Genomic DNA, 26,150 nt, shown 5'->3' with positions numbered 1-26,150 from the left:
TTTATATCAATTGAACGTCTGAGCACGTTTGATCAATGTAAAAAAAACAATTTCTCCAACTGGATAGATTAGCATACCTTAGCATGACCACCATGACAAAGCAAAGTAACACTGCAAACCCAGCTGGTAGTCGTTTTTACATTAATGATCGTCTGCAAACATTGAATCTATGTAAAAAGACGGATTTTGCTTGCTAGAGATAGCGAAAAGCATCACTAAATAAAGAAAGTCAACAGAGGTCCAAATAAATAAAAGCAAACTTATTTTTTTATTTTCTTTGCCTTTTGCGTCACTTTTACTCAACACAAACCGATTTCTTTTCAGTTTGCAATGTCTTCACTTAACGCAAATACAATTTGCAGCTCGGAGCTTTCTGATTAAAGTAATATCCTTTCTATTTATAGTTTTTTAGTTTCTGTCACCAGTATTTCATGTAAGCCAACCACGAGAAGTAAAGTTAAGCCTCAAAAAATAATCCGATATAAATTTCAAAAAATGTCACGATCGCTTGTTTGACCCAACCCAGCTCGCAAAATCTATGTTTTTACATCGATTCAAGATTTACAGATGTTAAATCAGCGCAAAAATGTTGAATCAATGTGACAAGATATTTATTAGCTGGAAACTAGAAATTGTATTTCGTTTTACATTTAAAGCTTTCGGTAATGGAAAGTCATCACGAAAATGAAGTATCAAGTTTTTTGTACAAAGTAGGCCACAACCTTTAACCCCTCGTTCAGTTCAAATGTAGCTATGCTGCATGTCGGCTCCTCAAACTTAATAACACGTGTGAAACTTGCTAAAAAATAGACTTCCATGTGAGTGCAAATTTTTATCATGGTGACACCCTTTTGAGCTTCTTTTAGGTGTTAGTTTTGTGTGGCACAATCTACCTCGACCACTATTTTTATTTCTGCACCAGCAATTGACATATTATAGGTGTGTTTTGGCAAGAACTTCGTTGTAATATGTAATTTGGACAAATAGTAAGTAATGTTTCATTTATGGTCCACCACTTCATTGTTGTCCCAGGAAATGAAACATTGGCATAAATAAATGTCCGAATGATTTGCTAGCCGTCGGACTATTTTGTCCAAATTTTAGTCCATCTGGCAACTTTCATCATTGCATGCATCTATTGTATATTTTAGCCATGGTGATAAGCGTTGCGTTTCGGCCTGTCAGTAATTTCGTTCTGTCAATAACCTCCACCAAAAGTTGAACAAGTCTGCCGTGGAAAACTAAACTTTAGAAAATTTTATCCGTTAAACACAGGTAAGTTATTATTTCAATAAAGTGTGTATGTCGATAAATTTTAGAGAAGAATCGCTTTTGAAATTTCTGTTTGATTGCTGAATTTGGGTTTTCAAGCGTATTTAGCCTAATTGTTTAGTAACATTGAATATCTTTAAAATTTAAAATATTCTATCATTATTGGTTAGATTTTATCCAAAGAATTGGATTAGTATTCAAAAAAAATCTGTTTGTTATTAACTTAACCATTCAACAGAAAGTTGGTTAACTGGGATAACCACTTAAGAAGAATTTTATTTCAATGTGATTTCTAAACCATTGCTGCTGTTATTGGAATTAGATAGACTGTGACTGAATTTTTTACAGCTGCTATTTTCAAAACACTTTCAAAAATGCTCTCGCTGCAGCCGAAGCTGTTTGTTTAACCGTTTTAAAGTCTTACATAACAATCTGGGTGTAAACGGTTGAAAGACGACGGGAAATATGAGCCCTTTGTCACCAGCTTTTGTAAAATATTTATACCTTAAAAACCGCGACACCTTAACCGTTCGACAGTCATGATTCTGGTTTAGAGTCGCAGTTTTTTATGACCACAAATTACCGGTCAAGACAAAGTAGTGTCGAACGCTGCTCTTACACGATCCAGCAGAAAAGACTTGACATGACTGACTTGCTGACAAATCACGACCTGTTTCATTCAGAATTTCATACGTCAGGACTAGATGAAAGAACTGAGCAATTATGATTATTCTTATATCAGTGTGTTCAGTTGTTTCAGAAGAGACATGATTGGAATATAGACATCAGTGACATGAAACAAGATGTTTGCACCAGGGAAGATGGTGGCGTGGCCCAGGGGCCTACACCCAAAAAATTAAAGCAAATGCTGAATTTGTAGTTGATGCTAAATCCAGCTTCAGTTGATACATTTAGCTCAGGGTTACTCAACTAATGTTAAGAAAGGTCCAGTCTGACAAGTTGAATATTTTTAGCGGTCTGGTGAATAAGTAATTTCACACGACTTGGATTTTTGACAAAGTGTTGGGGGGCTCCCAGTTACTAGAATAATCACAGAAAAAATGGCTTTCTCTCAATAGAAATTTATTTAAAGAGGCCTTGAAACGTTGCAATGAAGCTATTCTTCCAAAAGCCCGAGGTCCCCCATCAACATCCAGAAGGTCCGAATTTGGACCGCGGTCCGCTAGTTGAGTAGCCTGATTTAGCTCTTTAAAAGGAATTGTCTCCCCTCACTTTTGCTATGTTCCTTTTATGGCAGATTCTAGATCAGAGTCTAAAGACTCCATTTTTTCTTGTGACTTTTAACGTGCTACACAGTTTGAAAAAAAACAAGAGTTAGTCTATAATTGGATTAAGCTACTATTTTCTTATCGCAAAGTTAAGACGGAATGCTCGATCATAATTCCTTTATAAATGTGAATATAAATTTTACTATAATGTGAATTTACTATAAATGTGAATTATAATCTTATTCGACCAGGAAAAAGTTGCTAGTGTGATAATACAAAATACCTTTATTAAATCGTAATTGTAGTTGGCAACCCTAAAAGAAGGCTACATCATTAGCCTACTTCACCGATCATCATCCTTTTTTATTGGTTTTTCAACAGTCCTGTCTGGTGTTTTTCTCAAGAAAAGTCCCACCCAGACCCATGATGTCATCAACACGCACTCGCCAGTTTTTTTCCAGCAAAGGAAATTGTATTTGTGTGATGTCACAGCTTCGCCGGTATTGCACAACGAAAAGTAAGCGGCATGAGATCTCGCGGTCTTGTCAGAAAATAAATTTTATTTTCTCATTACTCATGCTGAGCACAAACTGAAAGCCCCTGATGTTTTAATTACTAAACATCCGCCAGTATATTCCAAATAAGGAAGTTGTTTTCTTGTGTGCGAAACGTTTCCAGTTTTTCATTCACAAACTACCCCAGCCGACAAACCAACCCTTTTTCATTTAGATTCAACGTCTGTAGACTTTCAATCAATGGAACAGATTTGTTGGATTGTCAAGGTCATACATGTGTTTCTCGGCAGTTGAAAGGAATGAATTTTAAATCTTCTTGTTATGTTTTAAAATCTACTTTAGCTTTAAGAAACTTACCAAAAAATTGAAGCACTATTGATTGATTAGTAGGGGCCAACGGGGATGCTTGTTCTGGCACATCACGCAAAATCGATAAAAAAGTTTAAATTATTTAACGCGTGTGAAGTAAATATTTTGCTCAACATCTTTTAAAGTATTCTTGTGATCTTTACTGTGTGATAAAGTATACAATTAGTAAATACAACCCTAACATATCAGCACAGTGCACCTGCGTACTAAATGTTGGGATAAATTTTGAGGAAGATATTCTGAGGTAAATTTAAAGATATACCTAAACACTCTGTTTCAGTGTCACTAAATTCATTCAATGCACGACCTCTCTTAGTTTTCAGCTCGTTGAAGATTTTTCTATGGATTCTGGTTGGCAATGCATGTTCTTTAGAATGTTTGCAATGCATGTTCTGTAGCATCGTATTCCTCTACTCAGTCTACTGAAATATATCAAATGAAGTTTCTCATAACTAAGCCAATAAATACTACGAGCAAGAATAAAATGTAGTCTGAAAGTGAATTGTTGTCGTTTGGTTCAAGCTCGTATTTTCAGAGGAAATTAGCCACAAACTGTTCACATTTTCCAATACTTTGAAACAGTGGTCAACCGGTAGTTGTAATATGGCATTGCCGCATTGATAACACTGCTAACTTCACGATATCAGAAGGGGTTAACTTTTTGTTACCTTATTAAGAATTTACTGTTATCAAACTGCAGCCTTGTCGTCTTTCCAGCCAGCAAACGTTGCCATTTGTACTTCCGTAACATCAGTAAACACTGAAGCATCGTAAAAATAACAACTTTTATTGAACAGGTTATAGTATAGAAGGGTATGTGACTTTCGGTTAAGAAATCTTAACAAGCAGGCTACTTTGGTTGATAATAATAGTACCTACGTGATTGTTTCTTTTTTATCGCTTAGCTTTTTGTAACTGCCAATTGTAAAATTATTTGGCACTACTTTTGTGATCATTCACGACCTATTCGTTCATATTTTTCATTTACCAATCACCATCATATTCACGACCACTGTGATCATATACTCTGCTACTCGTAAGAAAGTGGACTGGCACAGCTTCTGCCCCGACCGAGAATCAAACCTGTGTCTACCAAAAGCGACCACAGACACAATAAGAAATTGGTTGCTTACTGATTTAGGCTACTGAAAGAAACTGAGCTTCTGTTGAATGCCGGCTGGTTTTTGACCGCCATATATAGTAAAAACAAATCGAACGTTTATCTCACTGATCTGATTGGTTGTATTAGATAAGTAAGAAGATGACCTCACGTTAAAGATTCAGGTTTATGATTAAAGCGTCTTATTTGTCAAGCTTAACTTTAGTTTTGATGGACTTAGTGAATGAGGAAGACTGAATTACGCCATTGTTGCCACAGTGGACTGTATGACGTAGCTATCTGTAACCGGACGCTATTTCGGTTGGTTGAATTTGCTTCATCATTGTTGATCACGTGACGAAAAACTACCGCCTTTTAGAATGACAAAACAACTAGAGAAGCGTCCCTGCACGATCTCTGCTAAAATAACTGCACACTTCATGCATATTGCATCAGCTCTGCTCATGCCAACCAGAACGAAGTCTGTGCAGTTCTGAGCGTGGTTGAAAAATTTGCAGGCCATATGTAGCCAAAAAGATCACGCGTTTCGGTGGAGTTTGCTGGTATAAAAGTGACTGAATGAAAAAAATCTTGTATGAAGTATCAGGGTTATGTAAGGCATATCATCTTTGAACATAAGCTCACAAGGCATTCTTATTCAAATGGAAATCTTATTTAAAAGTATCTACCGAGATTTTGTTTTTTGAGTTTAGTCTTATTTTTAACGCAGTTGGACAAACTATTTGAAAAGACATTAAAGATAGAAATTAAAATTATGAACTTTTACGTGAATTATTATTGAAGATAACTAGACGTAGAAAAGTGAATTGGCATTGACAAACTACTAATTCCATGTCGTGAGCGGCAAAGACACTTCAATGGGTGGCTCGGCGTGATAGCCTGAGGCTTAAAAACTACTGATCAACAACAGGTGTATAAAATTGAGAACATTGTGAACTGTTCTGGCTATTACTGCCAGGTCCTCGAAGGAAAAGGTGTTGCAAGAATATTTTTTGAGCCTTACTACTCTTGCTCCGAGTTAAACTTTGCAAGCTTGTGCTTAGAATATTGTCAACCAAAACGTATAAGAGCTAAAGACAGACAAGCTTAGACTGCTAGATAGGCTACTGCATATTTTGAAGAGTTCACCTGCACTTAAATATTATATTTACTCCATTGATCTACTGTGGATTCTCTTTTGCAGATAATTTACACTGTCATTGATAGCCCAAACTTACTATAAATATTGCATTGTTAAAATACGTGAAATAGCTGTCAACGACACAGCAGCAATAGAAATGAACGGAGTAGAAAAAGACGGAGTAGAAAAGGACGGAGTGGAAAAGGATGGTTCTTACAAAAAGGACTCTGTTAGTGATGTAACACCTCCACCACCCTACGACGACATTGCCGTTGACGTGATCGTGTAAGTGATAATTCTGCCTCATAATGATTGACAAATAATATAAAACTAACCATAACGTAATTGTTGTTTCACATGATTGCATAACAGTGAATAAAAAGTAGTGACAGTTGACAACTTCTGGTGTGTCAGCTACATCCTGTACGTAGCATCTACTACTATCGCTGTGTGGTAGACTACATTTGTAACGGCAAAGCTACGTAATCTTTTGCTTCTTTGTTTCGCCCAGTCCCGTAAGGTTAATGTATATTTTGAGACATACAGCTGAAGCCTTGAAGTAACCTTGTGATAAGAATGACAGCGAGCAGTCATTGCAGTGATGTGAAAGCACGTAAATCTGAAGCAACTCAACATAACTTTCTATGTTCCATTATTCTTAGCCAACAACAGCAAGTCCAACTATTGCTAGTCTGACTAAATTAGGTTAATCAGCATATTAATTTCGTTTCAGTATAGAAATTCTGCTTACTCATTTTGTCGCGTCAACTACCAAACAAATTGCAGTTTATTAGTATAAGTTAGCCCCCTTTTAAAATACTCTAGTTCAAACTATTGCAGCCTATTTCATAGAAAATGGCCTAAAGACACTGGAATTTTCAAAATCGTGTCGAATGACCAATAGACCTAAAAGATGATTAACACAGGGCCCAATGAAGTTACAAAATTTTTTTTCTCGTGCGATATAATTTGGTTCAGAAAACAAGATAACAGGAGGTAGGTCTGGTTGTTATGATGGTACTTTACCGGATTATACGTCTTTAAAGGGATACTAAAGGAAAAACCTGACTTGGCGATTGTACACGTTCTTTGTGTTTAACATGCTACCATAAAGTGATTTTCAATAAAATTTTGCCCCATTGAGGCCTGATCAGCATTCCGCGCGTGCTTTTGTCAGAGCTTTCTTAACGGGGATGGGCGTGAGGAGCGAAGCGTGCGACTGTACAAGTGTACAGTCTACGTCACTATAAACTAGCAATGAGCTGATCGAGCAATAGTTGTTACTGCGGGCGATTTAACTCTAGGCTATGTATGTATGTAGGCTACATCAAAACATCAGAGAGTTTGCTCAAAACATCAGATGTGATGTTGAAACATCAGATGTGGTAACGTGGCTTTTGTTATTGCTGTCGATAGTGACGTATTCTCGTGCAGTGTATCCACTTTTTGGTCATTTTGACAAAATTAAAAATAAATGAAACATTGAACTTTGGGTCTTGCCAGTGCCATTGAAAACATTTTTTTTTCGGTATTTTTTTTTGAAATGTATTCTTGAATGTTCAGTTTACGCATTTAATGCTTAATTCCCGTTTGAAAATTTCATTTACTATGCCTTTAATAGATTATGTCATTGGAAGTCATTCCCTTCACAACACAAAAACATCGATTTGCATGCAATGATGATAATAGAGTTATAGTCTTTCACATATCAGAGGGGGTTGAGAATAACTGCACGACGCTTGTTAAAACTACATCTATCTTGGTAAGACACCGAATAACATTCTTGTAATTTATCATGAAATTGACGTCACATTCCTTACCCTCCCGACTATTTAAATTTTAAATTTTTTACGGGTAAGCTGGGAAACGACAAAAATGCCTTATTAAAATATCAACGGTCACATCACTTTTTTATCAATTATATAACGTGAATCCAGGGATATCTATAACTACGGGATTGGAAACTCTATCCAGTGCTATACATCAGTAGGGTCATCACATTACTACGATTACAAAAAGATTAACAAAATAAAATACCCACTAAAAGATATACAAAGTTCGATTTTACAATAATAATACAAAATTTACACTCACATTAAAACTTAATTGATGTATAAAAGTACATTTACGCTGCTAGAAAAAAAAAACGATGAATCCAAAAATTGAATGAATGCAACGAGTCCAAAAACAGCCTACTGTTGTTCTTTAGCATTTTGCGTATTGCAAATCGGATCAGAAGTAAATGAGGAGTGTTCAGCAATTAGTAAAATATGCTGTTGTATCATCAACTTGTTCACACACCAATCCAGTACGAAACCAATTCGTTTACGATGTCATCAGAACTAAAACCAATAGTCATTCTGGAAATTTTTTAAGCAGCAAACAAAATACAACATGACTGCACTAACGGAATACAAACAAATAAACAAACCAGGCAAGCGTAGACCTTACAATTTACAGCAGGTGAATTGATTGTTACACTTTTGGTTGTTCGTTTAGCCTACTACTTGCTGCCCTTTGAGTTCAATTTATGTGATTATTTATCACAGCAGCGCACAAAGAAAAGTGACCCTACTGTTGTATAAAATGGTTTTCAGTTCCACAGAGTTTCCAATCCCGTAGTTATAGATATCCCTGCGTGAATCTTTCATAAATCATGAATTTAGATTAATTTCAACCAAAAACAGAAAATTAGAACAAAGTTAAATAACCCGGTCGGCAACATGGTTAAAAACCATTGCGAGACCTGACACTCAATCAATGAATTATTTGTCAGAAACAGTAGCCTACATGTTCGAAATATACAAGGTTTATAGCCTCTACATTGCAAAAGTGGCTCAAGTCCCCATACTGACAGGGAGACAACGAAACAACCATACGGTCTACTAGTAAGTTGTCATCCCACAGAAACGATAATTTTGTCATTTCAGACACAAAGAAAATGTAACTGACACTAATAGTATATCAATATCTATTGGCCAAAAGCCTAGCTTAAAAGTGTGTGAGTGGGTCCACATATAAAAATATTTTTGGGGGCAATTGCCCCCTCTTAATACGCCCCTGCACGCAAGTGTTGAAATTAACCATTTGAAGATAAGCAAATTTTGTGATTTGAATGTAGGCTAAACATTTTGTAAAATATTAAGCTACTGAAAAAATAGGAATGTTAGTTTATAAAAAATTAGCAGATAATTTTCTCAATGACTATTAATTAACAATCAAGGTATTTTCAAAGTAACAGATAAAAATGTAACCTTTAATTTTTGTCATATTTCGTTTCCATAAGAAACACACCAGAAAGTGGATTTCCATTTTGACCTGTTTATGAATAGCCTACTTACTTTACTTCATTAGAACTGGTTACCAGAAAATTTTACGTTACCGGTTGCCTATTACCACTGGGTCTGCCTCAATGATTGCAGTTGCACAACAAACTGTTGTTTAAGCTTATCTTGGGAAAAATAATTCTAATTTTAATGCAATTTTCCTTCCATGAAGTGAAGGTTTGACATTTGTGGTAAAGGACTCAAAATATGATTTTAAAGGACTTGTTTCGCACCAAAATTGGAAAGGTAAAGAGATAATTGAACGTTGATTGAACCGAAAGCGGGAATATAATTTGTTACATTCTCAACTAGGGCAATCATTTGGGAACAATACTTTGCGCGGTCACAATTTAAAAGTTGTTTTCGCACGGCCATCCATCGCTGGGTATAAGCTATGTTGGTGGCCTACCTACAAAACCGAAATGAGAAACCTGTTAGTTTTTTTTTATGAAACCAAGTCTTACCAAGATAACTTAACAACTTTAGCATATTAATAAGCAAAGGTTTATCCAGGGAAATCTAGATATCCCGGGTTTATCCCATAAACTGCAGTAAACAAACAGCATTGACACAAAATCTTTTGCGAATTCTGATTTTACTAATGCTTTATCAATGTCATTTTACCGCACACGTGGTGATAGCCTTATGTAGCTTCAAGCTTAATAAACTAGTTGGAATCAATAAGAAAGGGGCAAAGAAAGTATAAACTTTTGAGCCTTCACAAATAACGGTCTGGTATTGCATAGGTGAGGTTGAGAACCAACGTCAAAGCAACTTCAATTGATCATTTATTATTAAGACGTAGGCAATTTTTCCGAGAATTGCTTTGTGTGATGTTGATACAAAATTCTTATGTGATGCATTGAGGAACCAAGAATTTACTAACCCACAGATTGGACAAGGTCGTTTTAGCAAGATAATTGTTCAGGTAAAAGAAAATCGTTTTTACGTTGGTTAAGCTACAGGTATGACAGTCTATGGCAGTGGTTCCCAACTCGTTTTTAAGGCGACCAATTTAAAAAAAAAATTCAGTTCGGTAAAATCTTGCGACTCAAGCAAATTGTCGTAGTATTTTAAAAGCCATACAAGATTGCGTTGCAAACAAACAGCACTACAAAAGCAGTAACTTTTTCCGAAAATATTATGTTTATCAAATCACTAATGAGATAGCTGTGCTGACTTGCTATCAGTGAGTTTTGAAATCGACGCGTTATTTTGCTTAGGTATAGCCGCATGTCGGCTTTAACTTCCAGCCGGTTTCGCTGTTTAGTTTTCAATACACACATGGCGCTAAATTCAGTCTCACAAAGCCAAGTTGTTGCAAATAGAATCTTTTTTTGAATCACTAAATTTGAAACTGTGGGATACACTTTGTAGGCCTACATGGAAGCCCAAAAGTGGTTGTTTGCAGAATCTTTGGGGTATTTGTCTTTGAAGGACGCAAAAGAAATACGATTCTGTCGACAGTCGTTATGCCCATAAACTGTTCTGCAACATGGATGGGAAGTTGAGGCAGATCTTTTCCAACAAATGGATCAATTATCCAATCATTTTGGCTATTAAGTGTTAGAGATTCTCCATAGTAGTGCACAAACTTTTTGGTAAACTGTTCCAGGTGTCCAATTATGGTTTGCTTAATATCAACTTCCTTGCCACAAATATATTGCGTTAGCTGAGGAAATATATCGTAGGCCTACTCATCTCTGGTGACATAACTTTTCCAAAATATGAGTTTTTTGTAGTAAGCAGAAAATTTTGCGGCGAGATCATTCACCGTTAAACCGTTGCCTTGCACAGATAAATTTAGAGAATTCAGAGAGTCAAATATATCAGCAAGGTAAGCAACTTTTGCGTTGAAATCTTCTTGCAAAAACTTCTCGGCTAATCTCACAAGTTCTGTTGCTTCAGGAAGATAGCAATCTCCTCTCGCAAATTACAAACTCGCTTCAGGACACGACCTCGTGACAACCATCGCACTTCTGTATGCAACAGCAATGCTTGATAATAATCAAAATCCATGTCAGTGCACAAAGACGAAAGCAAACGCCGATTTAGTGGACTTGTTTTGATGAAGTTTACACACTTCACAACATCATTCAACACTTCGTGCAGCTCTTGAGACTGCTTTTTTGCAGCAAAGGCCTCTCTGTGGAGAAAGCATCAATGAGTCCATACAGCACTTGGGGTTTGTCTTTGATGCGTTTTACCACAACAGACTATGTGTGGTAAAACATATCTGTTACTTTTTCTTTTGTTGAGGGTGGCTGCTCGACTAGAAGACCTTTCAGGTCACTTTGCAGCCACCCGTTGCAGTATCCACTCATAATACATTCTACGTTATCGTTTGTTTTATCTGACTTTGTTGAATATGTGTGTTTATACTCGCAACAAAAATAAAACGTCAATCAATCAGTGTGGCCCAACGTGTGAAGAAATTTGTCATGGTTTGTCCAACATAGTGTTCGTGACATATATTGCACGTTACAATGCATATCCCGTAATTTTGGCAAGTTAATTTATGTTTGAGACTGAAATTTTTGTTGGGTTTACATTTAATAATAATATTAACAATATTAAAAACGAAAACTGTTAAAACTTCTTGCACTACGATCATGCTACAAAGCTTTCCGATGTCTCGACATAAAACGCTTCATGACTTGTGTTTATATTTTCCAGTTTTGTGATCGATCTCTTCACGTTTTAAAATTTTTTTATTCTTATTTTTTCGTCCAAGATACAATATGCCTGAAAAACAAGCGACCCAAAAAAATAATCAGGCGACCCAACTTTGGGTCGCGACCCATGTGTTGGGAACCACTGGTCTATGGATAGGCCTACTAGATCGAGGTCAATCAGGCTATATTTATTCTTGGTGTTATGGGTGTTATGTAGCCTAAACTCAAATTAACAATATCGATCTAAAATTAATACCAAACAACAACAGCTGGAATACGGCAGCATGTCTCGTGAAAAAAATAAGAATACTCTTTTCATGATGCAAACAAGAACAATATTATTTTTTATTTATTTTGCAGTTCTATTTTTATCCCCGATTTTTATTTGCGAGTTTTTTTTTGCGTCGATGGTGGCGCATTCATATTGCTCACCTCGTTCGCGGCTATGTTTGTGGTACGGTAGATGGTACAGTTGCTACGTAGGAATGCCATCACTTTCACTTTGATCAGACTGCTAGTGCTACGTACTTCAATGTCAGTTGTCGAATGTGGCGAAAACAACTAATCAATAATTTATTTTTTTCTCGAGGTTTCACGATCACTTGGAGTATGCGAAAAACCTTATGAGGTCACCAAGTTAGCTACCACCTCATTAGTGAACATATGTTACAGCGATTTGAATAGCACTACCAGACCAGTACTTGGTAGTTGAGTAGGCTACTTAAGCAGCTATCGTTCTGATTTTGGACATCGCTCTGCTTACGTGGAGGTCTTGGTTAAGCTGTTGTGTTTGGTCTTTGACGTGAAAATAATTAAATGAGCAAGAGTAGGAATTCACAAGCATTAGGGTATTTCTGATGACGACTGTAAGGTTTTCTCAGGCTTTTGGTTTTAGCTAACCTAGTGTGTAACAATAGGTATTGTACCGCACAGCAGATTTGTGATCGTTTTTTTTTTTTGTTATGCAAATTCTTTATAATTACCTATAGCCTTTGAATAGGCTACCTAAAATTAAACTGAAATTAAATCTAAGCAATAGGCTAAGTTATGTTCTGAAAACCAGTGGCGTATCCTGGTTGATTTTACTAGGCATGCAATGGAGGGAGGGTCATAGCCAGTGTAGGGGGGTCTGGGGGTATGGTCCCCCAGGAAAAATTTGCAAATTTGCCTTAGGTTTTATAGTTTTTCTTGCAATCGGAGCGTTACTTAGCTGATAATTGTTTGAGCTGCTTTGCAAAAAATGAGGTTTGAAACACATCATAAATCCAGGATAAAGATTCAATCAATCAATGTCTTAATTTTATACGCCATGTTAAACATTCAAAACCAGTTAGGCTAAAGCTTTTGCAATGCAATACAACGAATACCAGTTTAAAGTATAAACCTGACCAGCTGAAATAGGATTAGATTACCGACCACCCAACCGAAAGATCTCTGGTGCTTTGTGACATCACCAATGCCGAAATCTGACTGAAATCTTTGATAGGCCCACAGTATAGTAGGCCTAGAGTTACAGTATCTACAGTAGAAAGCCACAAGGACTAAAACTATAAAGACCAAAAGAAAAAAAGGCCAAACAAATGTCAATCGGGAAACTAAAAAAGGCCCAGTGGCCAAACAAAAATTGTCCGGCCAAACACTTTTCAAAAAAGTCAAATTTCTTAAATTTGGTTGTACAAAAGCCAATCTGGCAACCCTGTCTACAGATAGTGATTTTTGTTTTGCATGCAATTTCAAATCTGCATGCCTTGGTCACCTTTGCGCAACAGTGTTGATAAAAGAGTGGCGAATAGGCAAATTGTATTGTCAGCGCATGCTGAGCTCTCCTCAGCATGCAGGGTTGCCAGGGTCAGCAAAGTTTGAAAACGAACAGCTGTTTTGAATATCAAAATTAAGAGAGCGAGGAGGTTCTGCTATTAACATTTTCTATTTCTACGCATAAATTTGTTGTCCCTGAAAGATTGCTGATTTCATCAGAATTGTAAGGCATGCAGTGCATGCCTTGCATGCATGGAGAATACGCCACTGCTGAAAACAAATGGTTTTGTGTTAAACAACACTTGAATTGATTAATTTTAAATAATTAGAAACTTGTTTTGTTTCAAGCAAAACAAAATTGTTTAACTTTAAAAAGGAAAAAAATAAATAAAAAGTTTTGCATCAAATTACAAAGTGGCAATCTGTCCATGTTAGTTGCGATAGTTGCAATAAAAAAGCATTGTTTTGTGGCAAGTATTGCCAGAGGGTATGTGGAGGTAGGGTTAAGAGTTTTTCTTTGCCCAGGACTTCAAAACTTTCCAAATTATAAGGTTTTGTTTTCAACACCTTTCATCTTTTCTCAAACAAAGTAATTTTTTTATCTGACAACACTTGAATGGGAAAAATAGCCACAGCCAAAATTTACTACAGTTTTTATCATCTTAGTTCATGACTAGCCACCAAACAATAACCTATTTTTAGTTGTATCTATACTACAGTCCCAATCCATTTATTCTTCCATGGACAATATCAGTTATATAAGTTTTCATTATTATAACCTACAGAGCCAATCCATATCTTACAATACACTGTAATTAGACTTATGTATAAACAGGCCTGGAAAAAATAAGGAATCCGGGAATGACATTCCCGGGAAATTTGTCAGTTCGCGGGAAAATTTTTACCGTAAAAATCACGTTACTAACGTCTTTCATTCTCCGTCAACCGCCATCGTAATTTGCTGACATATTGCAGTTCTGACACTGATTTGTATCACTGCGTATAACGAACTCCAATGTGTACTTCAGAGCTGAACATGTTCTTAGCTAAATTGCACAAATATATTGCAGTAGTCCGCCCGACAGTGTAGTAAAAAGTATGGGCAGGCCTCGAAATTGGTTTTTGTTGGCGCCGGACAAACGTGTCCGAAAATCCAACTTTGTTACGCTGATTCAATGTCATCAAATAAGCCTATTGTTCCAATTTCTTCTGATCAAAGTGGGCACATCAGGTAAAAACAATGCGTCGTGCCTACTTACGAATAAAATACGATACTAAGACTGTTTATTGGAACTATGAGGCTACAAATGGCCATCTATAATATATTATTTGAGTGAGGCTTTTCGCCGGAAAACTGTAAACGGTGTAATTATGATGTCATTATCTTGATCGTAAGCCGCTGGAAATTTTTTCGCTAAAAAATAGATTCTCGGGAAGCTAAACATTTTTTCCAGCCCTGTGTATAAAACACGACAGGTAAATGCAAAAAAAAAAGTTTTCAAATCAGCTACTTTTATTTTGGCATGCCACAGTCTTTTACAAGATGGCCATGTGCTCTTAATAAGTGTCAAACCTATGTCCCTTTGAGCACTGTACACTTGTACAGGCGCTCTCTCCAGTCAGCCATGTAACTAATCCAAAGCCATTTTAAATCTAAGTGCCCTGTGTAGTTATTGCTATAAATATTGCTAATTAAGTGTTCAATGACTGAGAACGAACAAGCAGCTTCAAATGAGAGTGAACCATTTATTAATGAAGTTCCTGTGACATCATTTGGTGCTGGTGACATTAGGTGAGTGTTTGCCATAAACTCATGGAAGATTTATTTCTAGACAGTCTTAAAACCTGTTGTCATGAACACAAGTTATAAAAAGGGGAGATGCATGGCTGTACACACTGCACAGTACACATGTTATGTTTTTGTTTAAGCTTTGATAGGTACCGTTAGTCTGTCTTTTTGCACCATCAACATAGAAAGTCCTGTATTTCTTTGTGAATTTAAAAAGTATTCTGTTTGCCGTATTGTAACACTAATTATTATTTTTAAACAAAGGGGTATGTTGTTATTTTTCTTAAAATTGCCATACTTCAACTGTTGAGCCAGTTGTGGCTCATTCCATTCCATTGATGTTTGTAATCAATTTTATCTTTGGGAGCTCTGGAACGGGTTTTCATGGCCTTGAATTTATTGGTTGCTCCCATGGTGTGGCCAACCCATTTCCTGCTTGTTTAGTTTTTATTCAGGTTATAAAGCTTCAAATGTTTTTTAGCTTGATTAGAGCTGTTCTTACTTTTTTAATTCAATATTTTGTGTTTTCTTTTGTATCACTTGTTTGATCTATAGTGATACGGATTACGCAAGTATCTTTTAGGTAGATTGCTCAAAGCCTATACAGAAAATTTGGAGTTTTTTGAGTGGCTTGAAGCATGATTAATTACATTGTTTTGGTTTTGGATTCAGACTAGCTTGAGTTAGCACTCTCTGAATATATTTTTTTTGCATATGCTGATAACTGTGGCATGGTAGTAAATAAATTCACCCACAATCACAAGCTAATCTAGTAAGAAAATCAATGCTCACTAGATTCTCTTTGCATTCTCCTCCCTGGCATTCTCTGTTGTATGTTTTTATTGGCAAAATCATAACAAGAACAAAAAGAATGTGTTTAGACAGCAAGTGAATTATAGTAGACAGCATCACTCTTCAGTAAAATTTTGAAGCTGTTTAGTTCCTTAGTAAAAGATCATGAGATTTGACATAAAATATTTACCATCAAGAGGTTTTGTCATCTCTTTTAACTGATTTTTCATTGCTGTTGCAAGTGACAGATGGTTGTCGCATTTATTTGTATATATTTTTTTTATATATATAACATAGCATTTTGTTACATAGGCTACAATTCAAGTTATCATGGCAGAAGATTGCTTTTGTAATCTACCAGATCAGACTTTTTAACAAATGTTTTTGATTTGAATTGATATGTATACTACCTGCTATTTTTTGTACTCAAATGCAATTTTTTTGTCTCACTTTTTACTGCGTTTTTAGCATTCTATGTCACAGAGAAGAAATTACCCTTGTTTCTGTCTTGTGTCATCGGTGCATGGTAGATCAGCTATTACTACAAGCAAGAAACAGCAAAACACTGCAGCAATCATCAAATTAGTTGCTCTTGATGATTGAGCTAATAGAATATGTAAATGGGAAGCCATGTCCTGACTCTGCATTTGATTGATTGCTTTGTCAGGATACTATGTAAGATAGTAATGGCTCGAAAACAATTGCTTATCAATGTAATCGTTACAGATCTTCAAAAGATGATGAAAGCAGCAAAAAGAAGAAGAAAGAAGATGTACCTTCCACAACTTATATGGAATTAGTAAGTCAATCAGCTAATTAGATTTAGTTGAAGAGGTTTCATATGTTGACTACTTCAGAGACTTAATGCAGGCTGCAGGGCAATGTGATTGTTTACCTACTGGCTAATCGCTTTATTTATTCTACCTTCTACTTGCTAATTTAAAAATGTTTGGCAATCGTTATATTAAAAATATGGTTTGGTTAATGGAAGAATAGAATTAAATTATATGTTCAATTAAGTGACAAAATCCAATGTGTACTAGTAAGCCTTCAGCACTAATGAGACGGTACACGACAACTGGGCGAGACAAAGTGGGCGATACCCACTTGGGCGAGACCAGGTGGGCGACGGACCAAGTGGGCGACGGACCAAGTGGGCGACGAGTCAAGTGGGCGACGAGTCAAGTGGGCGACGGACCAAGTGGGCGAAGAGCCAAGTGGGCGACGGTAGCGAAAGTTTAGCCGTTCGGAAAAAATATGACTTTTAATTTTTACTTTAAAATACAATGATTAATTTGTGGAAGGAAGGCAATGAGAGTTCTCACGCTGAGTTTCACGAAGCATTGGAAGCAACATTTTCATTATTTTTTTGTAGTCTAGTAATAACGCTTGCTGTGTGATGTTAATTTGCATTGTGACATCATCTTGACACATTGTTTTGCAATATGCGGCGTCAGGGTTTATCGTGAAGCTTAAGAGAAACCTCTCAGAAAAGAGACAAACGAATAGCCAAAGAGTGGTTGAAGTCAGTTATGAACGCTCCCTAACCGTTATCGAAGCTTGTCAGTATAAAATATGACTTAATTTTTACTTTAAAATACAATGATTAATTTGTGGAAGGGAGGCAATGAGAATTCTCACGATGAGTTTCACGAAGCATTGGAAGCAACATTTTCATTATTTTTTGTAGTCTAGTGATAGCGCTTGCTGTTTGATGTTAATTTGCATTGTGACATCATCTTGACACATTATTTTGCAATTTGCGGCGTCAGGGTTTATCGTGAAGCTTAAGAGAAACCTCTCAGGAAAGAGACAAACGCATGCAAATTAACATCAAACAGCAAGCGCTATTACTAGACTACAAAAAATAATGAAAATGTTGCTTCCAATGCTTCGTGAAGCTCAGCGTGAGAACTCTCATTGCCTCTCTTCCACAAATCAATCATTGTATTTTAAACTTTCGCTTCCATCGCCCACTTTGGCCGTCGCCCACTTCGCTCGTCGCCCACTTGACCCGTCGCCAACTTGGTCCGTCGCCCACTTGTCTCGTCGCCCACCTGGTCTCGTCGCCCACCTGGTCTCGCCCAAGTGGGTATCGCCCAGTTTGTCTCGCCCAGTTGTCGTGTACCGTAATGAGAGCAGGGTGGCCAGTTTCTTTATCTCGGCCGCCCTTTCTTCAGCAACTACGCCCACCCAATTTATTACACACTGGGTAGAGATGAGTGGTATTTTGTCAACAACCAGCTAGCTTAAGCTATGAGTCGAACCAGGATTGCATGATTGGAAAGCGAGCGCCTTATCCACTGCGCCATCCTACTGTAAAACTAAGAGAGAAAATTGCATTTCCTTCAAGATGAGAAACAATAATGTATTGAATTTGTGAAGAGTCTAAAGACAACCAGTTGTAAACGTGATGCTATTGCATGCACCTGTGCACTGTGCAGTGAGGATATAAACGTATGGTTATTTTTGGTCTTTTCCTACCACAGGTTGTGCGTGTTTTGTATTAATCATTGGTTTAAAAAAAACGCTGCAAAATTAAAAGGCTGGCATCCGACTATAACGCAACGATTTTTCATGGTGTAATAACTAATAACATCCTTATTAGCTATTGAAGCAAAGGATACGAAATCATCATAAAAGCAATGCTGCACGACTAGTTCTCTTTGAAAAACCATAATCACAGCTTTTAACAACCATCAATAAGTGTAGACTGTAGAGCCACGCTGGACCGTCAGTAGCTCCACCTCGCAGCTGAAGAGTCTGTCCTTTTTTACATTACGGCATCTTTTTGTCTGCAAACGTTGAATCAATGCAAAGAAGGAATGCTTTACAGGAGGAGTTGTTAGTCACCTCTGTACAGTGTACTGTACATACCAAATAATACGTCTTTTCGTGTAGGGATTTTTTTGTGAGTTCTCCTGTTTTATTTACTCTTCCGTTGTCTTGCAGTTCCGTTTTGCCGACTCCAAAGATTACTTCCTGATATTCTGTGGGACAATAGCTGCAATCCTCCATGGCATAGCGATGCCTGCCATGTTCATAATCTTTGGCGATCTCACTGACGCGTTCATCAACTTCGGAGTAGTTGAAAATTGCAAGATCAACTACACTTTGTGCAATTTGCGACTCGGCTATAATTTCACTAGCCAACAGTGAGTTTGTGTTTTTAATTTTTTTTTTTTTTTTCAGGACAAAAGTTTGAGTTTGTCTGAGGCGTTATCGAGACTAACTTTTATTAGGTTGTCACAACAAGAGACAACACTTCTGAGTAAAGAAGCTTGAAAAAAAACTTGTTATAAAAACTTACTGTTTATCGCTTTTTACTCAGGGACTTCGACAACTTTACTGCCTTGAGTGAGGCTGCAACAGCTGAAAAATTAAATGATGATATCACGCGATATGCCATTTACTTTACAGCATTGGCCATTGGTGTGTGGATTTTTGGGAGTCTTCAAGTGAGTCAAGTATTATAGTAGCCTACTAGTAGGACTAGGAACAACATACCACATTTACTAAGCAAACTCTTCACAAAACAGAGTTTACACTTGAAATGGCCTAGCCTAGACTTTTCAGAGCCTACATGTTGGGAACATTTACAAAGCTCAAGTATACTTGACCCTTAAAATTGTGAATACTGGTTTTGTTAAAACTAAAAGTTTGAAGGCATTTACGTACCACTTGAAAGGTATTCATGTACAACTGTGGTGGTACGTGTGGCCATTTACCTCAAATTGCTTACCATTGTACTAGAAGAAGGACTTCTTTCTTGTACACGGCTTTAATAAAATTATTTCATTTAGGTGGCTTGCTGGGCGTACCAGGCCGCCAGACAAGCACGGCGTATCCGTATTGAGTTCTTCCGGAGCATTTTGAGGCAGGAAATTGGATTTTTTGATCTTAACTCTGCTGGAGAGCTCAACACAAGAATGGCTGAGTAAATGCTTGTGGTGATTTTGTGTGTGATTCTTCATTAAAAATAATATTTCCGCAACGTAGTTTTGTTCACACACCTTTTGCTTGTAGTATTTTACTTCCAAACATCGCTTCATAAACGAATTCGTTTTTATGTGACTTCGACAAAAATTAATTCTCATTCGCTTGGTCTCGTTGCAGTGATATTTCCAAGATACTGAACGGTATCGGGGACAAGGTGTCTCTTGCTATCATGAATGTGTCCCGCTTTATCGCCGGCCTCATAATCGGATTCTATTACTCTTGGAAGCTGGCCTTGGTTGTGCTGGCCACCTCTCCTCTCTTGGGCTTATCAGCTGCTGTGCTTTTCAAGGTACACCAGATTTTTCTCAATGTATTTTTGTTGAAGTAAAAATATCTTAATACATTAAGTTGCAAATACAATTTGTATTGACTTTTTTTAAATTTAACTGATGGAATTTTTTTACCAAGAAACGCAAATACTTCTAAACATAGCAAATCATTGGATTCACAAAACACAAGTACTTTTAAATAAGACAAAACGTTAGATTTAACAAAACGAAACTACTTCTAAATAAGACAAAACGTTAGTTACTCTTTTTTCCAATCCACATGATGCTTGTTTTAGCTCGGACTTACATGTTTTTCTGTCACATTATGAGATGGTGTGGTTGCTATTTTGTCGTAAAATAAAATTAATGAAACAGAAAAAAGCAGTGAAATTTGAACAGTTAGCTTTCCATTTACAGGTTGTTGCATCTTACACTAAGAAGGAGTTGGATGCTTACGCCAAGGCAGGTTCAATCGCTGAAGAAGTTTTGTCATCAATACGTACCGTGGTGGCTTTCGAAGGCCAGCAGAAAGAAATCAAAAGGTTAATCACCCACACCAATTCGTCTGCGCTCAGTGAATCGTTGGCGGCCGGCTAGAATGCAGTTTATGTTTGTTACATCATCATTGTTCATAACAAAACCCAACAAACGTAAACTGCATTCTAGCCGGAAAATCAACCCTTTTACGTAGATTCATTGTCTGCAGACATTGAACCAATGCAAAAAAAGATTGATTACTGAACTAGCTGAGTTGCAATGCCTGCAAGGAAACTTACGCAATTAACCAGTAACAGAAATAAATGCTATAGTATATTTCACAACGCTTACGAATAATGGATACAGTAGTAGGAATATATTTTAGTGTAACACAGAATCTTATTGGCAAATATTTTCTCTCACTTTCAATCGTTTGACACAGATATTCGGAAAATCTGATTTTTGCCAAGAAAGTAGGAATACAAAAAGGAGTAATGAACGGGCTAGCAATCGGCACCGTTTTTCTCATCATGTTCTGCACGTATGGCCTTGCCTTCTGGTATGGGTCAAAACTTGTCATAGAATATAAAGAGTTGCAACCGGGACAGCTCCTCATATCCTTCTTTGGAGTTCTCATTGGAGCATTTTCACTCGGACAGGTGAGACTTAACCTTGCGCAAACAGCTAGCCAACTCCAGAAGTCAAAATAATGTTACAATAGGTAGAGTATATACAAACAGTAAACACAGTGAATGTTAAGAGTCGTTTTTCAAATTCTTTAAAAAGTTGCAAAATTTTAAACCAACTATCTCGCCTTTTGTTAATGTTTTCTGCTTGTACAGTTACCAGCTATACTACCAATGAATTCTTTCAAAGTAATCTTAAGACCGAACCGCGACTTAACAAACAACTTTCATCAGAGCGCCAGCAACGTGGAAGATTTCGCAGGGGCAAAGGCGGCTGCTTACAAAGTCTTTGAGATCATTGATCGAAAGTCGGCTATCGACAGCATGTCGGAGGAAGGCCACAAGCCCGACAGAGTTGTCGGCGAGATTGAGTTAAAGAACATCAAGTTTTCGTACCCATCCCGGCCTGACGTCGAGGTATAGTGCTTATATCCCAGACAGTCTGCAGACTTTGAATCAATGTAAAAAATGACTGATTTTCTGTCTGGAATAAGACATCTTTGAAACCGTTTATTCCTTTCCAGTTCACTAAATGTTTCTGGATATTAAATCAAGGTTAGAAGTTAGACTTGCTTGAACACTTTAGCATTCTAAAGCAAAATGAAGCTTAGACTGCGAGGATAATAATTAATCTATTTCCAAATAGCAAATCAGCCGTTTATTACATGGATTCAACGCCTGCAGACGTGTAAAAAACGACTGATTTGGTGTCTGGATTAGCGGCTACTTTGCTTTCTTTTTGTCCAAGATAAGCAATTATTTCTCCATTGTTACGTTTCGTCAACTTGAATTCCTTTGCCAGGTGCTGCATGACGTCACCTTCAAAGCAGATTGCGGGAAAACGACGGCATTGTGCGGGCAAAGTGGATGCGGCAAAAGCACGTGCGTTCAACTCATCCAACGATTCTACGACCCACAGGTTTGAAATTGACTCGCAAATCTTCACCTCATTCTGTCGCCGCTTAACAATAAATTACTTTCTGTAAAGTTTGCAACAGCTGCCTAGTTACGAGTTTCTGAGTGCCGATGTACACTGTTGACTCCATCACTACAGCAGCAAATATCTTCTTTCGAACCAATTATTTTAAGACTGTGCAGCAAAACAATTAACATGGTTTGAACAAGGTCAGCCTTGTCAACTTTGCCGAAAGAGAGCTCGCTTCTGAGTTGGTGGAAGTGATTTTGATATTTTGGTCACACGATAATTTTTTTATAAACAACACTAACTTCCCTTTTTGGTTAGCCTTGAGCACTGGTGAAGTTGATTAAGAGTTACAATGTGGCTGCAGTTCACCCCCCATACGCTCTCATTGAAATGACTTGCATTGTAAAGCGCTCAAATTAACTAACTTGCAATTAATATACAAAAAGCACATCGTAATTAATGATTTTCCGGTGCAATCTCAACTTTATCTCTGTAACATCCAAACCATGTTTTCTTTAGGACGGCACAGTCGAGATGGACGGTGCTGACATTCGTACGCTCAACGTCACTTGGTTGCGGCAACACATTGGAGTCGTATCGCAGGAGCCTATTCTATTCGACACTACCATCTCCGAGAACATTCGATACGGCAGGGATGGCGTCACTGATGACGAAATAACGAAAGCAGCCAAGCAGGCGAACGCATACAATTTCATTATGAACTTTCCTAACGTGAGTTCGACTCAGATTGTTTAACATTTATTACTCATTGCAATGAAGTCTGAGATTTTAATGGAGTTTGATAACCACTGAGTTTCTCTACAGCTTCAACAGCCTTGTATTTTGCTCTTGTCGGCGCAATTGTCTTAAAAATTGCATTCGTGTATAAGTGAAAAGGCTATGGCACTGGAATTTGAGTGCTTTCAATTCAACGCATAAATTATGCCATCGGTTTGAAAGGTTTAACGGGCGACTGTGTGTTTATAATGCAGTTTATAGCTTTTTATGATATAATTAACAATCTATCAATCTACTGAATTGCAGTCAGCAAGAATGTTAATCACCGCTTTGCACTAGGTCATTGAAGTGAGGTGTGGTTGAGCTTTCCGTTAAAATCTAGCTGCGCAAACGCAATTGAGCACAGGATCACATCACCAGCCATGACTGCCGATCATATATTTCCGATTAATACAGTCCAGTAGTCATTTTATAGTCTGTATTTATACTGACGTTTCGTCAATCAGACACGCCTGATTTTTTCAATGAGCAACATCAGGTAATAGCTGCATTTGTTGCACTTGAAGAAGTCAGTTGTGTCTGATTGACGAAACGTCGACATAAACGCAGATTATAACCTACAACGTTTTGTGATGGTTTAGCTTCACAGCAGGAAAACATATCTTTTTGACTTTGTTTCAATTACTGGCAACGATACCTGGTCCTTCTAGAATGTTCTCCTCGTTCTTCACTCAGTTCTTAAACTTCGGATTTGTTTGATTTTTCGGAATTGCAAATTTTAACTGTATTGCTATGTTTAATTGCTGTGTATTTGATCACATCTCACACATACGTTTGAAAGCCACTGACATGCAGACTACCTCCATTCTAGAAATTCGAGACAATGGTCGGCGAAGGCGGCGTCCAGATGAGTGGCGGGCAGAAGCAGCGGATAGCGATTGCGCGGGCGATCGTCCGTAACCCGAAGATCATGCTGCTTGATGAAGCCACGTCTGCACTTGATACCGAAAGCGAGTCAGTAGTGCAAGCAGCTCTTGAGCAGGCGTCACAAGGTAAGGTACTCTGTCAGAAAATCGCTCTATTTTCAATTTATTTGACGTCTGCAAACGTAAAAACAATACAGAAAACTATTTGGGTAGTTGGTTATGGAGCAAGGTTGTTGATACCTGATCAGGGTTTGCGATGGCGGCTTGCGTTATTTTTTTTCACCTGAAAAGCGGATTATCTAACTTTAAAAATGTTATGTAAGTTTTAATTTCCACCAGTAAGAGCCAGCACGATCCGGAACTTGTTTACACCACAAATCAGGCGTAAAATTTGAAATGCTGATGTCTGACTCCCTTGACTGCGCATGGTTGTGCATCATGTGACATTGCATTTCCGCACTCGTGCATGCGCCTAGTGCAGTACCATTGACAGAGCTTATGAAAAGCTAAATGTCTTGACCAACCTTTTAATGCAGTTCCACCAAGCAAAAGAATAGCTTTTGCTCGCTGGAGCATTCTTTAAGCCGGAGCAACTTTAACGAGCTTGTTAAAGTTGCTCCGGCTTAAAGAAGCAAGGCAAGTTTTTCAAATTTCAGAAAAAATTCTCGGAAAGCTAGGTTCAAAACTGCTATGCAAATCTTCTGCATCCGCTTGTGTCTGATGTTGATCGTCTGCAGACGTTGAATCAATGTAAAAAATGACTAATTTGCTGTTGGGGTGGTTACTTTTACGTTATGGAAAGTTTTGACTGAATATCAATCACTAGGTTATTGAACTGACTTGTTCTAGTGGATGTTTCATGTTCGCAACACACTTTCCCAAGTATCTGGCTTTAAATTTTTTAGCTTCAGCACAAAAACGATTTTCCTGACGACGCGGCAACTCGTTTAAATCGTGCTTAAAAAAACTGACAACTTTCTCATCACATCAATAATATGATTTACGAGATTTATGAATTATCAATAGGAAACTAGTTTTAAGGTTGTCCGAACCACGTTTTTCATTTTGCTGTTTGGCCTTTATTCTCTTGACATTTCCACATTTTTCGCTCTAGGCCGTACCACCATTGTAATCGCTCACAGACTGTCGACCATACGGAAAGCGGACAAGATTGTCGGGTTTCACGAAGGCAGGGTTTTGGAACAAGGCACCCATGACGAGTTGCTCAAAGTTGAAAACGGAGTCTATCAAAACCTGGTCAACATGCAAAGCTACAGTGCCGAGGACGGTAAGGGCTGGCGGTACTGTGCTAAGAGTAGTTCACAGTATGTGTGTGCGTGTGGTAGCTTACAAAGCCAACATAACCAGCAAAATGTCATTTTTGCATCGTTTTGACGCCGTTTCACGTTGAAACCATGCAAAAATGACAACTTTTGCTGGCTGGGTAAGAACATTTACCCACGAGCTAGTAAGATAATGTTGTGGTTATTTTTAGGTTGTTTTCCTTTGAAAGCACTAGATTAGCCAGAAAAGCGTTTTCTCACCGCTTTCAAATTAATTAAACTTATGTTTGATTTGACTTTTATAACATCGATTTTACGTAAATGCTGTTGAAACTCGGTTTGTCTTATTCTGACTACCTGTAACTACACTTTGTAGTCAGCTAACTGCACATCGCATGCCACCAGATTTGCAGCACGTCCAAATTTTTCAACGCTAACTTGTGGTCTCGCTATAGCCGGATAGTCATCAAAGTCTACGCTGCTTTGTTCAGCAGCTTCAACTTCATCACCACAATGATCAATAAAGCATCAAAATTTACTCTTTGTTTTCTGTTATTTCACCCCAACTATGATGTGACGTCAGGCGATTTTTTAACAATTTGTTGCATTGCTTTTAGTTCATGGCAGCCAGGACGACGACGAAGACAAACTTGCAGGTAAATCACGTTACCACAACACTTCATTTTATTGTCAATGTTTTCTGCTTTTTAAAACCCCCAGACAGCAAATCAACCGTTTTATACATTATACATCTGCAGACGTTGAGTCAGTGTAAAAAACGGTTGGTTTGCTGTCTGGGCCTGCACCTTTGAAGTCATTGTATCTAATGGATGGAATAGTTCCCCGGCAACAAGACTTCAACAATCGGAAACTGCGCTCTGT

General features: G+C 37.5%; 1 protein-coding gene across 1 annotated transcript in view; it reads left to right on the top strand.

Moving 5' to 3' along the window:
* Nucleotides 1–5,671: 5,671 nt before the first annotated feature.
* Nucleotides 5,672–26,150, top strand: part of LOC145784418 (ATP-dependent translocase ABCB1-like) — a 28,409-nt gene continuing 7,930 nt past the window's right edge. The window contains exons 1-14 of the mRNA XM_082596230.1: nt 5,672–5,910; nt 16,692–16,764; nt 18,918–19,120; nt 19,297–19,423; nt 19,769–19,902; nt 20,082–20,253; nt 20,651–20,775; nt 21,153–21,369; nt 21,631–21,813; nt 22,199–22,315; nt 22,841–23,053; nt 23,931–24,111; nt 25,100–25,273; nt 25,886–25,924. Of these exons, the coding sequence (XP_082452356.1) occupies nt 5,783–5,910; nt 16,692–16,764; nt 18,918–19,120; nt 19,297–19,423; nt 19,769–19,902; nt 20,082–20,253; nt 20,651–20,775; nt 21,153–21,369; nt 21,631–21,813; nt 22,199–22,315; nt 22,841–23,053; nt 23,931–24,111; nt 25,100–25,273; nt 25,886–25,924 (2,086 nt within the window). The 5' untranslated portion in view covers nt 5,672–5,782. The remainder of the gene's footprint in view (nt 5,911–16,691; nt 16,765–18,917; nt 19,121–19,296; nt 19,424–19,768; nt 19,903–20,081; nt 20,254–20,650; nt 20,776–21,152; nt 21,370–21,630; nt 21,814–22,198; nt 22,316–22,840; nt 23,054–23,930; nt 24,112–25,099; nt 25,274–25,885; nt 25,925–26,150) is intronic.

The sequence above is a fragment of the Aplidium turbinatum genome, chromosome 15 (assembly GCF_918807975.1).
Source record: "Aplidium turbinatum chromosome 15, kaAplTurb1.1, whole genome shotgun sequence".
In the NCBI taxonomy this organism is placed as follows: domain Eukaryota; kingdom Metazoa; phylum Chordata; class Ascidiacea; order Aplousobranchia; family Polyclinidae; genus Aplidium; species Aplidium turbinatum.
Note: the sequence above shows the minus strand (reverse complement) of the source record. Positions and strands in the feature narration are given on the sequence as shown.